Source organism: Canis aureus, unplaced genomic scaffold (assembly GCF_053574225.1).
Source record: "Canis aureus isolate CA01 unplaced genomic scaffold, VMU_Caureus_v.1.0 ptg000163l_RagTag, whole genome shotgun sequence".
Lineage (NCBI taxonomy): Eukaryota > Metazoa > Chordata > Mammalia > Carnivora > Canidae > Canis > Canis aureus.
The window spans coordinates 237262-254380 of NW_027554461.1; the positions used below are offsets into that span (position 1 = coordinate 237262).

At 41.2% G+C, this 17119-nt stretch overlaps 1 protein-coding gene and 1 pseudogene across 1 annotated transcript in view; one reads left to right on the forward strand and one right to left on the reverse strand.

The window, feature by feature from the left end:
• The window catches only part of LOC144309684 (WW domain-containing adapter protein with coiled-coil-like), a 28630-nt gene extending 28291 nt beyond the window's left edge, over window positions 1-339 (reverse strand). The window contains exon 1 of the mRNA XM_077890783.1: window positions 227-339. Within this exon, the coding sequence (XP_077746909.1) occupies window positions 227-336 (110 nt within the window). The 5' untranslated portion in view covers window positions 337-339. The remainder of the gene's footprint in view (window positions 1-226) is intronic.
• Window positions 340-11262: 10923 nt separating this feature from the next.
• Window positions 11263-16357, forward strand: LOC144309683 (DNA (cytosine-5)-methyltransferase 3A pseudogene; annotated as a pseudogene).
• Window positions 16358-17119: the final 762 nt, after the last annotated feature.

Below are 17119 nucleotides of genomic sequence, written 5' to 3' on the forward strand. Positions count from 1 at the left end.
TACTGATGGTTTACAAGGTCCTTGTGGACAGTGACTTATCCAAGTTTTTTCTTTCTTTCTTTTTTTTTTTTAAGCAAAGAGAAATTATAGAAAACATAATGGGCCAACTATTGCAATTGAAGGGGGGAATGAGGAGTTTCACTAAGAAACCTAAGCTGAGAAAGTTCTAAGATGTTAAGCTGTAGTCAAGAATAATAAGTATTTTTTAATGAGTAAGAGCAAATACCTTTCAAGCCACTCTTTTGGGAAACCATTGTGAAACTTCGGTTCGACAATTGTAGTAGTATTTTTTCCCAGAAGAGCTAATATGCTCAGACCAGTCATCTGCAGAATCATAAGGCTTAAAAATACATTTTTAAAAATTAGAAAATATTAATACTATTTAACCACTTATTATGAAACTTCAACAGTCAATGGTTTTCAAAGCACATATAAGGGAAAAGACCATAAAAAAAATGTACCCTGATATAAAATGTAATTGTGTGTGTGTGTGTGTGTGTGTGTAGATATCTATCTATCTATGTGTGTGTGTGTGTAGATATCTATCTATATCTCTTAGGAGACTTTAGTCTATGAAAACCTTCAAAAATAACAATGGAAAATCCGGTAAAATACGAAATTAAAACAGATTCATATACATTAGTTTATTAAGCACAGAATGAGAAATGCAAAATTAACATCTTGACTTTGGAAAAGCATTACCAAAGTTCCCCATTACATAATTTTAATTGCTGAAATCCTGTCACATGGGGGGGGGTGGAGATTAGAAAACCCATACTTAACTGATTTCATGACATGATGGTGTATCAATTTTAAACTCATGCACAATAATACTCATATATATTAGTAACCAAGAACAATTGGTCTGTATTCACTGTTACTTAGTGAAGAAAAAAAAAACCCACAGAATTTAAAAATAAAACTATAAACACAGAGCTAATTAAAAGCCATATATTTGCTTCACCTTCAAAATCCATGAGATTGGGCAAGCTAAACCTTGTCTCACATAATATATGAGGTCAGCAGCATCACTCATATCCCTGTAACAAAAACTAGCCTTTCAAAAACTCTCAGATACATTCTCTTTAGGTATTTTATAGGTATAGTAAAATTATAAAGAAATTAGAGAAATCTGAAAGGAGGGCCAATTTCCATGCTACTGATCTAAAAAGTGTAAAATTTAAAGAAGTGCACTGGCCCCAGGAATCTGGAAGAATCCCAAGTTACTTCTAGATGAATTTCTGGACTATTTCCTCAAAGGAGCTTTGAGATTAATGAAATGTTATACGTTGGTAGTCTACAATTCTGGTTCACCAGTGGACAGTGACACAATCTTAAAGCTTGAGGAAAAGAATGAACCTTCATGCCCTGCTGACTCAGCTTTAATTTTGCCAAGTAGGCAACAAGCCTAGAGATAGTCGTAAGAGTTATCCATACGCCATAAAACTAATTGGTGACAGAAAAAAGGATAAAAACTTAAGTTTCAGGATGCCCATTATTGCCACCAAATCAATACCAATTCTCAAAATGCTGCAATAATTTTAAGAGATGAAAAAATATTGCAGATTCTGTCACACTTATGCTCTTGGGATTATGCCTCAAAATAATGAAGCTATTGGCAATCAGCCCTGTGCCTCCAAACCTCTCATACAGAAAGTTAATTCTCAATCCTTCTAGTTTCCAAAGGTAGGCTACAACCAAGTTGCAGAAACCCAATCACAGAAGGCCAAGTTCTAAAAGCTTTTTCACCACTTACTACTCCCTGTACCTAAATTATTATACAAACTGAATACTTTTTTTAAAGATTTTATTTACTTATGAGAGAGAGAGAGAGAGAGAGAGGCAGAGACATAGGCAGAAGGAGAAGCAGGCTCCATGCAGGGAGCCAACGTGGAACTCGATCCCGGGTCTCCAGGATCAGGCCCTGGACTGAAAGTGGCGCTAAACCGCTGAGCCACCTGGGCTGCCCCAAACTGAATACTTCTATGCATGTATCTGGAAGATTTGGGTTGCTTGGAAGGTGGTTACATGAGATTGATTATGATAACTAGTCTGGTTGGAGAGGTAGATAAGATTTGAGACAGGTGGATGAGAGGACATCAGAGCAGGGCAGAGTGATCTACACCACTGCTCTTCAAAGCGATGGCTTTGTGAATTGTTACCTGTTCTGCAGGGGATAAGGAGCATGCATCAAAAAAAAAAAATTATATCAACATACTTTTTTCCTTGTCAAAGTCTCACTTTAAGAAAAAAGGGTATTTTTTTTTCCAGCTCAAGTAAATGGTATATTATTTAATGACAGTTAATTTACACCCAGGTTAACTCCAGGACAGTTAAAAGTTTACAGGCCAGAACCTTGAAGAATAGGAGTCTATGACACTGTGTGGATTCTGCCCACCAAATCTTAGCTCAGTATAACTTAATGTCTTACTTAACAAAATGTGTTTCAGCGTACAGCATTACAACAACATACTAATAACTCTAGTTTATCTTCTCCACCCCACTTCCATACTCAAAAAAAAAAAAAAAGGTTGTGGGGGGGAAACCTTTTAGTAATGGGAAATATTTAAATACTGTTGTGCAATAGGTGTTACAATGCTTTTCTTCATTGTGTATTTTCAACCTTATTGAAGTATGATTGACAAAACTGGAAGATATTTAGTGTATGCTGTGATGATTTGACACTGTGAAAGGATTCCACCCATCTGGTTCATTAACACATCATCACCTAACAGATTTTATGAAAACATTTAAGTCTTCATCTCAGCAAATTTCAATTACACAATATAGTGTTACCAGTTACCATCACCATATTAAACATTAGATCTTAAAGTTGTTAAATTTGATTAAAAAAAAAAAAGAGTATCTAAAACCAAGAACTAGGGATCCCCTGGGTGGCTCAGCGGTTTAACACCTGCCTTCGGTCCAGGGCGTGATCTTACTTCTCCCTCTGCCTGTGTCTTTGCCCCTCCCCCCCGTGTGTCTCATGAATAAATAAATAAAATTAAAAAATTAAAAAAAAAACCAACAAGCGAAGAACTAAACTTCAAAAAGGTCTGCAAACACTTCAAATTTGCTGGCTTAGGCTTGATATACTAAGGCAGGAGTTTTCCTTGTGTTGTCCAGGAACCCTTGAGGGACCCCAAAATCATTTCAAAAGATCAAAACTATTTTCATAATAACACTAATATGATGGTCTTTTTCTTCCTCATTCTACCACAAAAACAGTGGAGTTTTCCCAGATGCTGTAGAAAAGTATGTTATCATGGAAGATTGAATGCAGAGCACATCTGAAGTTTCCTCTTAAGAGAGGCATTAAAGAGATACTCAAGATCTATTTTTTTAATTTTATAATTATTTTTCATAAAAACATTACATAAGCTAACATTAAAGGGTTTACAATCAACTGATTTTAGAATTATTTTTCATAGTTATCAAGTTTTTTAAATAAAGATTTTGAGTTGGGGGACATGGCAGGCACTCTTAGGCAAGGGTGAGGAGCGGCGGGAGAAGCAGGCTCCCCACTGAATAGTATGACATTGAGCTCTATGCCAGGACCCTAGGATCCTGACCTGAGCCTACGGCAGATGTTTGATTGAGTCACCCAAGTGACTCATTTATCAAGCTTTAATTTTTAATATGGTAAATATTGGTAGAAGATAAACAACAGCTCTCAGTTTTCATGACTGTAGAGACAGAGGTCTTGAGACCAAAAGGGATGAAAAGGACTGCTCTGAAAGAATGTACTAAACAAATAAAGAGGCACCCATCTGCTCTCCTTCAATTCAAAATGTCTTTTAACCATGTTTTTCTCCTCTTAAAAAAGTGTATATCCCTTTCTGCACTCTCCCTTAAAATACAGAATCCTACTACTTCTTCCCCAAGTGAAAAGATGGAAAAAAAAATAGTTAATCCTAGAAATTAACTGATGAATTGTTAATAAGGAATGGTTCACTGAATAACATCTACAACATCAAGGAAAGGCATTTACTATAACAAAGAAATTCATGGGGCCTAAGAGTTTTCTGATAAATTTATATATTTTAAAAAATTAAGTAGAATATCTTCAGGCAAAGACTGGTTACAGAAAGTAGATCTTGAGAGCCTCAATTTGAAAAGCTCCAAAAAATGCAGAAGATATTTAAGGGATAACAAGTGGTGCTGGAATATAAATGCAAAGTCATCTGTGATTGAATTTAAAGAACTTCCCAGCAAATCAAAATTGGTAGATATGTAGAAGGGAAGATATCAATTAACTCTTTAAATGTGAATAATTTTTTTTCTAAATGAAGCAATTCGGAGGCGTCTTAAAAATCACAAATATGCATAACTAATCTATAACAAGCTACATGTGATCTGTAAGTCTTATTATGATTTATATTAGGAAGGAAGAGACATTCAAAAAAGTTTTTCCTAAATAGTTTATCATAGGCTAGGTTCTATGTTAAATCACAATAAATGTTCATCACGGGACTTAGGGAACTACATGTGAGTATCTTAATCTAATACTGAAAAAATAAGGTTAACTTCTACTAGACCATCATCAACGTTTGATACATATAAATCATTCATACAACCAAATGTCTATGTAGATAACTAGATAATATTGTTACTGATTTTCAAAGTTGGATTTAAAGTCTGAAAACTTCAAAGAGAAAAAAGAACTATTTTTAAAAAAAAGTTATTCCATAACTTCTTAAACCTAGGTTAAAATAATGTCTTGACCTACGTTATTCATCTGTTATTTTATTCTTTCATTATGAAAATATTAGATAAAAACTAATTTTATGTTTTAAAATTTTTACTCAAAAACTTCCATTAAAAGTGATTTAAAGACAAAGTGAGTTTACAGTAACCTGCAGAAAGATTCAAAAGCTAACATCTCAGATAAGATTAAATTTGTAATTTATAAATAATTTAGGTGTTATGCTCACAGCACTGGGTGCATTATAATGAAAAAGACCATTACTCGGAGATTATATACCTATACTTGAAATTTATAGAAAGGGAAATCCTGATTCTGAAAACACGTAACACTTAATCCATTCAGGTAACAGTCTTCAGCTTCCACCCATAAAATGAAATCCCCTGACACCGTTTATGATTTGGGTCCATCAAGCTTACATGCCCATTATTTATTCTTTCTGATTTCACTACATTTAGCCCATGTCTTAGAAATCAAAACAAGCAGAATTAGTTTTCTCTGAATTATGATTTTTTAAAAAGCCAAAACAATGTCCAAGTGGCCTGCCACTGTAACTATCAGCAAAGAACTACCAAATTGAAATTGTAATGATAAATGGCACTTTAGAGTTTGTTACTTTGCAAATTAACAAGGCCACTTTCCACGAAATTAGATTCATTCTAAAATCCTGAATATATACTTTATTGGAAATAACTCATTACAAGTAGTTTGATGACAACAACTATTAAGGTTTACTAAGCTGCTGTCTCAGCCTCAACACCACCCCCTTCTCTACTGTGATGCTACTAGGACTGGGATACTGCAAATAATGCTGTTTAGTCAGCTAGCTTCCTGTTAGATTCTGCCCATAGGAGGCACTGGAATTCACACTGAGAGGCAGGACAAGGAGACACCTAGCAGCCACAGCTCCAGTTTCCAGTTCTCTGTTATCTGACCCAAGCCAGAACCAGCTTCATCACACCGCTTGCAGGTACTATATCACCAGTTCTGCAGGGCCCCTCCTTTAAGCCATTAGGTTCTAATAACTACATCCTCTTCCTACCATACTTCAGCTCTCAGGGTAAATATATATATACTGTATGTGTGTTACCTCAGTGTTCCTTTTTGGTTTCTCCACTCCTCAATAACAGGCAGTATGTGCTTAACCAATCCTGCATGTAAAATTTTCTGTGTTGTCAAATTTTCTGTGCTAAAATAACTAACATGTTTTGTTTTCCTACCTAGACTCTGTTACAGTATTTAAAATTATTCTAAATTTATCTTCATGAAAATGCTATCTATCATTTATGTTTTGAATTTCTTTGGAAATGTACTACCCACAATGTTTCAAGAAGGGGTAAGAAATAATCAGTCTCAAAGACCTTTCAAATCTGATTAAGGTAGGATGATCACCCAAATATCCAAGGCAAAATCTGTTGGATTCAACCTACACTTTTATAGCCTTCTAGTTGTTCTTTCCTTTCTGTATTTTCCACGCTACCATCTGATAGAATTTTTTAAATTCCAAGTACGAGGTTACTTCACCATTTATATTATTCAATACCTCTAATTAATTAATGTTATTAATTCTTTCAAAGAACCAACTCCTGGTTTTGTTTGATCTGTTCCACAGTTCTTCTGGTCTCGATTTCATTGAGTTCTGCTCGAATCTTTATTAACTCTCTTCTGCTGGGTGTAGGATCTATTTGCTGTTTTTTTTTTTTTTTTTCTCTAGGTCCTTTAGGTGTAAGGTTAGCTTTTGTATTTGAGTTCTTTCCAGCTTTTGGATGGCTGCTAGTATTGTGATGTATTTCCCCCTCAGGACTGCTTTTGGTGTATCCCAAAGGTTTTAAATGGTAGTATATTCATTCTCATTAGTTTCCATGAATCTTTTTAATTTCTCCTTAATTTCCTGGTTGACCCTTTCATCTTTTAGCAGGATGGTCCTTAACCTCCACGTGTTTGAAGTCTTTCCAAACTTCTTGTTGTGATTTAGTTCTAATTTCAAGGCATCATGGTCTGAGAATATGCAGGGGACGATCCCAATCTTTGGGTATCGGCTCAGATCCAATTTGTGACCCAGTATGTGGTCTATTCTGGAGAAAGTTCCATGTGCACTTGAGAAGAATGTATTTTCAGTTGAGTTTGGATGTAAAGTTCTGTAGATATCTGTGAAATCCATCTGGTCCAGTGTATCATTTAAAGCTCTCGTTTCTTTGGAGATGTTGTGTTTAGGAAACTATCAAGTGTAGAAAGCGCTAGATTGAAGTCACAAAGTATAAGTGTATTATTATCTAAGTACGTCTTCACTTTGGTTATTAATTGATTGATATATTTGGCAGCCTCCACATTCGCGGCATATATATTGAGGATTGTTAAGTCCTCTTGTTGGATAGATCCTTTAATTATGATATAGTGTCCCTCTTCATCTCTCACTGCGGTCTTCGGGGTACGTTTTAGTTTATCGGATATAAGGATGGCTACCCCTGCTTTCTTTTGAGGACCATTCGAATGGTAAATGGTTCTCCAACCTTTTATTTTCAGGCTGTAGGTGTCCTTCTGTCTAAAATGAGTCTCTTGTAGACAGCAAATAGACGGGTCCTGCTTTTTTATCCAGTCTGAAACCCTGCGCCTTTTGATGGGGTCATTAAGCCCGTTCACGTTCAGAGTTACTATTGAAAGATATGAGTTTAGTGTCATCATGATACTTATTCAGTCCCTGTTTTTGTGGATTGTTCCAGTGGACTTCTTCTTAAAGGGGAATTTTGAGAGTCCCCCTTAAAATTTCTTGCAGAGCTGGTTTGGAGGTCACATATTCTTTCAGTTCCTGCCTGTCTTGTAAGCTCTTTCTTTCTCCTTCCATTCTGATTGAGATCCTTGCTGGATAAAGTATTCTCGGTTGCATGTGTTTCTCATTTAGGACCCTGACTATATCCTGCCAGCCCTTTCTGGCTTGCCAGGTCTCTGTGGAGAGGTCTGCAGTTACTCTAATACTCCTCCCCATAAAAGTCAGGGATTTCTTGTCTCTTGCTGCTTTAAGGATCTTCTCTTTATCTTTGGAATTTGCAAGCTTCACCATTAAATGTCGAGGTGTTGAACAGTTTTTATTCATTTCAGGGGGTGGAATCTCTCTATTTCCTGGATATGAATGCCTGTTTCCCTTCCCTGATTAGCAAAGTTTTCAGATATGATTTGTTCAAATACATATTCTGGGCCTCTGTCACATTTGGCGCCCTCTGGAACCCCAATGAAACGTAGGTTTTTCTTCCTCAGGCTGTCATTTATTTCCCTTAATCTATCCTCATGGTCCTTTACTTGTTTGTCTCTTTTTTCCTCATTTCCCTCTTTGCCATCAACTTGTCTTCTATGTCACTCACTCGTTCTTCTACCTTGTTAACCCTCATCATTAGAACTTCTAGTTTGGATTGTGTCTCATTCAATTGATTTTTAATTTCTGCCTGATTAGCTCTAAATTCTGCAGTCATGAAGTCTCTTGAGTCCTTTTTGCTTTTTTCTAGAGCCACCAGTAGCTTTATAATAATGCTTCTGAATTGGCTTTCTGACATTGAATTGTAATCCAGATTTTGTAACTCTATGGGAGAGAGGATGTTTCTGATTCGTTCTTTTGAGGTGAGGTTTTCCTTCTAGTCATTTTGCTCAGTGCAGAGTGCCCAAAAACATGTTGTATTGGGAAAAGGAGAAAAAGAGAGGAGAGAAAGACGGAAAGAAAAGAAAAAAGAAGAAAGAAAAAAGGAAGAAAAAAGGAAGAAAAAGAGAAGAAAAAGAAAAAAAAGAAAGAAAAAAGGGGTGGGGGAAGCAAACAGAAATAAAAAATAACAACAACAACAACAACAACAACAAAACAAGGGGGAATATCGTCTGATTCTGTATCCTGCAAGTCCCTTGTCTTACCCTGGAACTTTCCAGTGCTGCTTGGTCAATAACTTGTTTTTCCCCTGTCCTTCTCGCTGGTCTTCTGGGGGAGAGTCTATTGTGCTGATTTTCAGTTGTTAGCACTTGGGGGAGCTGCTCAACCCCCTGCCTGGTGCAGGGCTCAGTGGGGGTTGTTTACCCCGTGAGGCCCCAGTGCGCAGGCGCCAGCGAGGGGCTCCCAGCGTGCACTGGGCTCGAGCGCGGTCCCCCGGACTGACGGCCAGCCGACCCTGCGGACAGACGGGCCACAAAGCATGTCGCCCTGCGCCTGCTGAACCGCGAGCGCCCGAGGATGTCAGCGCTGAGGAAGGTGCGAGCCGCGGGGGCCGAGCTGCCGGGGCGACCGGTCGCGGGCTGCGCGGCGGCCTCGTCCCTCGCGGCGCCTGGGTGCCTCGCCGGCGGTGCTTCCCGGACCCTGCACTCCCGGGACGTGGGTGCCGCGCGGGCTGTGCCGGAGACGGGCGGGCTGGAGGAGCTGCGGGGCCTGAGGAGGGGGCGGCGTCCGGCTCCCGCGGGGCAGCGGCGAGGGCCCAGGGGCCCAGGCGGAAGCGGCTCGTGTTTAGGGCAGCGCCAGCGGCGGACAGACGGTCCCTGGACAGCTCGAGAGCCTCCGGCCACGTCGCCCGAGGCAGCAAGTGCCGGGTCTGTCCTCCGGATGCTGAAAAAAAAGATGTGAGTCTTACCTGAGTCTGTAGGAAATTGATACCTGTGGTGCCTTAGCTCTATCTGCACCAAAACCAAACTCAGGTGAATTTGCTATGGTTGTCTGTCACGAGAGAAGGATGTTACTGATGTATAGTATTTGAAAATCAGCCACTTGCAATGTGCTTTTGCTTCACAGGCTAGAAGAAATCTTAGTCCATTTTTTTCCATCAAATTGGCTGAAATTTGCCTGCCTCAAGCAGTAGCAACTCTCAAGAAATGAAAAAGTTGAGATGTGGCATTTTTCCTAACAATACATGTAAAGACTAGAGTGCTTGATTTAGTTTTTATGGAATTGCCACGGTACCTTTGTGTATCGTTGTGTTCATCAGCACCCCTTAACCATTAAACAGACATGCCCAAAACAATGCATGCATGTGTGTCTCTATTTAGTTGTAATGTGGCCACTGTTTCCTTCCTATAAAATGGAAATTATAATGTTATAATGTTAACAAGGTGGTTTGTGAGTTTCAAATACAATAGTGAAGATCTTCTTTCTTTGATAGTTACATAGGTTAGGCAAATACAAGCAGGCATTTAGTATTAAATTATAGCACGTGAAAGACCAAAAAGTAGTGATAGGTGGTTGTTATTTCTACTAAGAAAAGGACACTAATTTTTTTTCAAAGTCTTAGTTACACTAGCTCTTGAGTTTTAAGCTTGGTGGTTTTTCAAAGTAAATGTGACTAGTAAGTGGCGAGGAAGCATAGTCACTGATATCCTGGTTTTAGAAAAGCAATGAGTAAACAAATTGATGTTGCTAGCATTTAAGTGGCACAGTAGCATGTGTACTATTACAAGGATCTTCCTGTAATTGCTGTAAAATGTGCTTTTAATGTTTACTGTGCCCCTCTAGTCCATTCTATGTTTCTTACTAGCTGCCCCCCACTCCCAGCCTCTATCACACGCAAACTTCACGTGTGTCTTTTGACCCATTCTGTTCACTTTCAAGTATGTCAACAAGCAAGAGAGAGAAAGCGAGCCACATGTGCACGTATGCGAGAATGCGCACAAGTGCTAGAATGTGCAGAGGGAGATGGAGAGAGAAATTTTAGCAGACTCCCCACAGAGTGTGGAGCCCTGTGAAGGATCCGGGGTCCCGACCCTGAGATCAGGACCTGAGCCCAAACCAGGAGTCGGGGTGTAACCAACTGAGCCACCCAGGGGCCCAGGTAGAGACCTCTTCTTAATTGGCTTTGACTTTATTTGACCATGGTAGGAGCCAGTATATTGAAAGGGTTAAAGCAGCAGAATGATGATATCAGACTGGTTTTTTTTTTTCAGAAGTAAAATTTAGTTGCTACAGAGATGGGATGGGCCTGGAGATTTCCAGGTCAAGACAATGGCAATGAACCCATGGGTGAGGGAAGGAAAGTGATTTTTGTTTTGAGAAAGGGAGTTGGATGCTCAGCCTGCCCTCACCATCAGGGTGATGTTTCTCAACATATTGAAACTCCTCCCCCGTGTTGGTTAAACCTCAGCTCCTAGACACCACATCCACTAATCCAACCACCAGATTGTTGATGCCAGGCCATCGGGGGTTGAGAGAGGGCTCCAGAGACCTGCACAAGCCCTGACCTACCATTTCTGACATAATTGAATATCTTCTCATAAGAAAGGTGATTTTAGTTTTATGTTCATTTGCTATTTGGCAGTTAACCAAGTAGAACTTCCTACTGTGTAGTTGGATACGTGGATCTTGAGGATAATTAGTAAGTTCTAGGTTGTAGGTAATAGACTTGGGAGTCGGGTTGCCAGATAAAATACAAGGCATCCAGTTTAATTTGAACTTAAGAGAAACAGTAATTTATTTATTTATTTTTTTAGTGGACGTATGAACTGTGCTGTCTTTTTATATTTCCTTTTGTGAAATCTCGCAACTCTGATTGGGGTGTCATCAACATTTAGATAGTAACTCTTTGTAACCACTTTATTGAGACATATATCAGACAGTTTACCCATCTCAAGTATATGTGCAAGGATGTGAAGTGTACGCACAAAGTGATGCAGCCACCTCCACGATTCTAGAATAATTTCATCTCCTCCCAACAAACCCCTGTCTCATGTAGCTGTCTACCGCTAATCCTTCATCCTCTGACCCTTCCTCACTCCAGCCCTATGCAACCACTAATCTACTTTCTGTTTCTATTTACCTGTTTTGGACAATTCATGTAAATGGAATCATATGGTGGGTAGATTTGTTTGCCATCGGCTCCTGTCACTTAGCTTAATCCACATGATAATATGTAGCAATACTTCATACCTTTCTATGGCCCAGTAGTATTTATGGATATACCAGCTTTGTTAACCTCTTTATCCAGCTTTGGACATTTGGGTCATTTCTACCTATTGCCTATGATGAATAATGCTGCTAAGAATCTTTACATAGAGGGGCTGCACGTGGCCTTATGGGCTGAGAAGAAAAGCCAAGGTGATCGCAGTAATGAATGCTGTGGAAGAAAACCAGGGGTCTGGCTAGTCTCAGAAGGTGGAGGAGGCCAGTCCTCCTGCAATGCAGCAGCCCACCAACCCTGCATCCCCCACTGTGGCCACCACACCTGAGCCCGTGGGGGCAGATGCTGGGGACAAGAACACCACCAAAGCAGCCAATGATGAGCTGGCCTACGAGGACGGCCGGGGCTTTGGCACTGGGGAGCTGGTGTGGGGGAAACGTCGGGGCTTCTCCTGGTGGCCAGGCCGCATTGTGTCTTGGTGGATGACAGGCCGGAGCTGAGGAGCTGAAGGCACCCGCTGGGTCATGTGGTTTGGAGATGGCAAGTTCTTGATGGTGTGTGTTGAGAAGTTGATGCCGCTGAGCTCCTTCTGCAGTGCTTTCCACCAGGCCACATACAACAAGCAGCCCATGTACCGCAAAGCCATCTATGAAGTCCTGCAGGTGGCCTGTAGCCATGCGGGGAAGTTGTTCCCAGCGTGCCACGACAGCGATGAGAGCGACACTGCCAAGTCCGTGGAGGTGCAGAACAAACAGATGATCGAGTGGTCTCTCGGAGGGTTCCAGCCTTCTGGCCCCAAGGGCCTGAAGCCACCCAAAGAAGAGAAGAACCCCTACAAAGAAGTTTACACAGACATGTGGGTCGAACCTGAGGCAGCTGCCTATGCACCACCCCCCCCAGCCAAAAAGCCCCGAAAGAGTACGACTGAGAAGCCTAAGATCATTGATGAACGCACAAGAGAGCAGCTGGTGTACAAAGTGCGGCAGAAGTGCCAGAACATCGAGGACATTTGCATCTCTTGTGGGAGCCTCAACGTTACCCTGGAACACCCTCTCTTTGTTGGAGAAATGTGCCAAAACTGTAAGAACTGCTTCCTGGAGTGTGCATACGTATCACCATGATGATGACAGCTACCAGTCCTACCACACCATTTGCTGTGGGGGGTGGGGGGCAAGGTGCTCATGTGTGGGAACAATAACTGCTGCAGGTGTTTTTGTGTGGAGGGTGTGGATCTCTTATTGGGGCTGGGGGCCACCTGGCAGCCATCAAGGAGGACCCCCGGAACTGCTACATGTGTGGGCACAAGGGCACTTACGGGCTACTGCGGCAGCGGGACGACTGGCCCTCATGGCTCCAGATGTTCTTCACCAACAGCCACGACCAGGAATTTGACCCTATGAAGGTTTACCTGCCTGTCCCAGCTGAGAAGAGGAAGCCCATCCGGGTGCTGTCTCTATTTGATGGAATTGCTACAGGGCTTCTGGTGCTGAAGGATTTGGGGATTCAGGTGGACTGCTACATCGCCTCCGAGGTGTGCAAGGACTCCATCACGGTGGGGAAGATCATGTATGTTGGGGACGTCTGCAGCGTCACGCAGAAGCATATCCAGGAGTGGGGCCCATTGGATCTGGTGATTGGGGGCAGTCCTTGCAATGGTCTCTCCATCATCAATCCTGCCCATAAAGGACTCTACGAGGGCACTGGCCGGCTCTTCTTTGAGTTCTACCACCTGCTGCATGATGCGCGGCCCAAGGAGGGCGATGACCGCCCCTTCTTCCGGCTCTTTGAGAATGTGGTGGCCATGGGCATTAGTGACAAGAGGGACATCTCGCGAATTCTCGAGTCCAACCCTATGATGATTAATGCCAAAGAAGTGTCAGCTGCACACAGGGCCCACTACTTCTGGGGGAACCTTCCTGGTATGAACAGGAGGCCATTGGCATCCACTGTGAATGATAAGCTGGAGCTGCAGGAGTGTCTGGAGCACGGCTGGATAGCCAAGTTCAGCAAAGTGAGGACCATTACTACTAGGTCGAACTCCATAAAGCAGGGCAAAGACCAGCATGTCCCCGTCTTCATGAATGAGAAAGAGGACATCTTACGGTGCACTAAAATGGAAAGGGTGTTTGGCTTCCCTGTCCACTATACTGATGTCTCCAACATGAGCCACTTGGCGACGCAGAGACTGCTGGGCCGGTCGTGGAGCGTGCCGGTCATCCGCCACCTCTTCGCTCTGCTGAAGGAATGTTTTGTTTGTGTGTAAGGGACATGAGGGCAGACTGAGGTAGTGACACAAAGTTAAACAAGAAAACACAAAACACAGCAAAACACTGACAACATGAAGATGGAGAGAAGTATCCGCACGCAGAAGAGAAAAAGGAAATTTAAAACAAAACCAGAGGCGGAAGTACCAGAGGGCTTTGCCTTGCACAAAGGGTTGCACATCATCTCCTGATTTTTCAATGTTAATCTTCAGTCCTTTTTAAAAACAAAACCAAGGTCCCTCCTGTCTCCCCCTCCCCTTTTTGTAGGTAAAACCTTTTGTTTTCTACTCTTTTCAGAGGGGTTTCTGTTTGGATTTTTGTTTCTTGCTGTGATTGAAACAAAGAGGGTTTATTGCAGCAAAAACCAGTAACAGGACATAGCAACAATACCTTGCAGAGGAAGGACAGGAGGGAAAAAAAAGGAAATTCTACAGAAATCTATATATTGGAGTTTTTTCTAACTATGTATGTTTTGTTGTCTTCTCTAGCCTGATCAGATAGGAGCACAAGCAGGGGGTGGAAAATAGTGACGCTCAGCAGCAGACTTTCCTTCCAGCCGCTGAGCTCTCTTGCCAGCACCATTCCTGGTCATGCAGAACAGAGCCCAATGAGCAGCAGGGAGACACATCACACAAGACCCTTTTATGCAGTATTTCAGGTGCTTACCACACAGGAAACCTTGAAGAAGATCCATTTCTATAAGCTGCTGTTACCTCTTCCAGTTTGTGTGTGTGTGTGTGTATATATATATAAATGACAGATATGAGATATATATAAAAGGTACTGTTAATTACTGTACAACCTGACTTCATAATGGTGCTTTAAAACAGCGAGGTGAGTAAAAACATCAGCTTCCACGTTGCCTTATGTGCAAAGGGTTTTAACGTTGGATGAAGGGAGGCAGCTTGAAGGTGAATCGTTGCCATTCATGGCGGGCTTTCCCTCTAGTGTTTAACAAGGTGAAGGAGGAGAATTCGGGACCACGTACTCCTGCTTCTCCCTGCCAAAAACGGGTATGAGGTGAGATGGGGTGGGTCGGACCGTGGAGGGTTGAGAGTGGGATTCATCCAGGCTCACGCAATAACCTTTCGATTTTTTTTTCCAAAAAAAAGGAGACTCCCTCGGCAAGATGGCAGTTAAAAGGGGTCTTCATTCCCAGTTTCTCACATTAGCCAATTCAAGGGCTCCTTGTGGTGGGATCAGAAATTATCCAGAGTGTGGGAAAGTGACCGTTAAAAACCCCACCTGGAGAAAAAAAAAAATACAAAATGAAAAAAAAAAAAAAGGAACCTTCACATACAGGTATTTATGTGGACATATTTTCATTTCTGGGGGCCATGTATGTAGGAGCGGAATTGCTGGGTTAAGTGCTAAGTCTGTGTTTAACACTTAGAAGAACCAGCAGTTTCCCAAGGTGGCTCCACTGTTTTGTATTCTCACCAGCAGTGTGTGAGGCTTCTGATTTCTGTATGCTTGTCAACCCTATTTTTTATTTTTTTTATTTATTTATTTTTTATTTTTTATTATTATTTTTTTTTAACCCTATTTTTTAAAAAAAGATTTTATTTATTTGAGAGAGAGAGCAAGAGAGCGAGCAGGGAGGTGGGCAGTGGTGAGGGAGAGGGGCAGAGAGGAAATCTCAAGCTGACTCCTTGTGAACACAGACCCTGATTTGGGGCTCAATCTCACACGACCCTGGTATCATGACTTGAGTCAAAATCAAGAGTCGGCTGTGTAACCAACTGAGCCGCTGAAGTGCCCCACCAACACTTGTTTTAGCTAACACTTGCTTTTGTTTGACTTTTTTGTTCTCACCTTTCTAGAAGAAGGTGGGACATGATACCTCCTTGTTGCTGTGGTTTACGTTTCCTTGATGACTGATGAAGTTCATTATCTTTTTGTGTGTTTATTGGCTATTTTTGTATCATCTTTGCAGAAACGTCTTTTTGGATTCTTTGGACAGTTTTCTCATTAGATACCTTTGAAATAGTAGACTTCTTTTTAGAACAGTCTTAGATTTACAGAAGTGTCTTTTCCATTTTTTGCCTATTTTTAAGGGAGTTGTGTTTTTCCCTTATCATTGAGTTTTAACAGTTGTCTTTTGTGGATACGTGTCGTTTATTAGATACGTGTTCTGCAAATATTTTTTTTCCAGTCTGTGGCTTGTTTCTTCATTCTCTGAACGGTTTCTTTCACAGAACAGAAGTTCTTAATTTTAATAATGTCCAACCTTGCAATTTCTCTTTCATACGTTGGGCTTTTGGAGTTGCATGGAAAAACTCCTTGCCATGCTCAAAGTCACCCAGGAATTGTGCAGATTTGTCTTTATATTTAGTTCTGTGATCTAATTTGAGTTCATTTTTGTGAACAGGGATAAGTTCTATGCCTAGATTCAAAGATTTTCTGCATGTGAATATCCAGTTGTCTAGCATCAGTATTTGAAAAGACTGGCCTTTCTTCACTGAATCGTCTTTGCTCCTCTGCCAAAGACCAGTTGATTGTATTCGTGTGGGTTTTATTCTGAGCTCTGTTATGTTCTACAGATCTGTTTTTCTGTTCTTTTTTTTTTTTGTAAATTTTTATTTATTTATGATAGTCACACACACGCAGAGAGAGAGAGGCAGAGACACAGGCAGAGGGAGAAGCAGGCTCCATGCACCGGGAGCCCGACGTGGGATTTGATCCCGGGTCTCCAGGATCGCGCCCTGGGCCAAAGGCAGGCGCTAAACTGCTGCACCACCCAGGGATCCCTGTTTTTCTGTTCTTTGACCAATACTGCTGTGTCTTTATTACTGAAGCTTTATAGGAAATCTTGAAATTGGTTGGTGTCAGTCCTTTGACTTTGTATTTCTCAATATTGTGTCAGCTGTTCTGTTTTTTTTTTTTTTTGCCTATTCATGTAAAATTGAGAATGAGTTTGTCATATATATGTGATAACTTGCTAGGATTTGGGTTGGGGTTGTGTTGTATATATAAACCAAGTTGGGAAGAATTGACATCTTGATCATATTATATATTCTTGTCCGTAAACATGGAATTTACTTATGGAGATCATCTTTGATTTCTTTCAACTGAGTTTTTAAAAATATTTATTTATTCATGAGAGACACAGAGAGCACAGAGAGAGAGAGAGAGAGAGTGGCAGAGACACAGGCAGAGAGAGAAGCAGGGAGCCCGACGTGGGACTTGATCCTGGGTCTCGAGGATCAGATCCTGGGCTGAAGGCGGCGCTAAACCGCTGAGCCACCCGGGCTCCTCATCAGCTGAGTTTTATACGAATTGAGATTCTGTACACTTTTTGT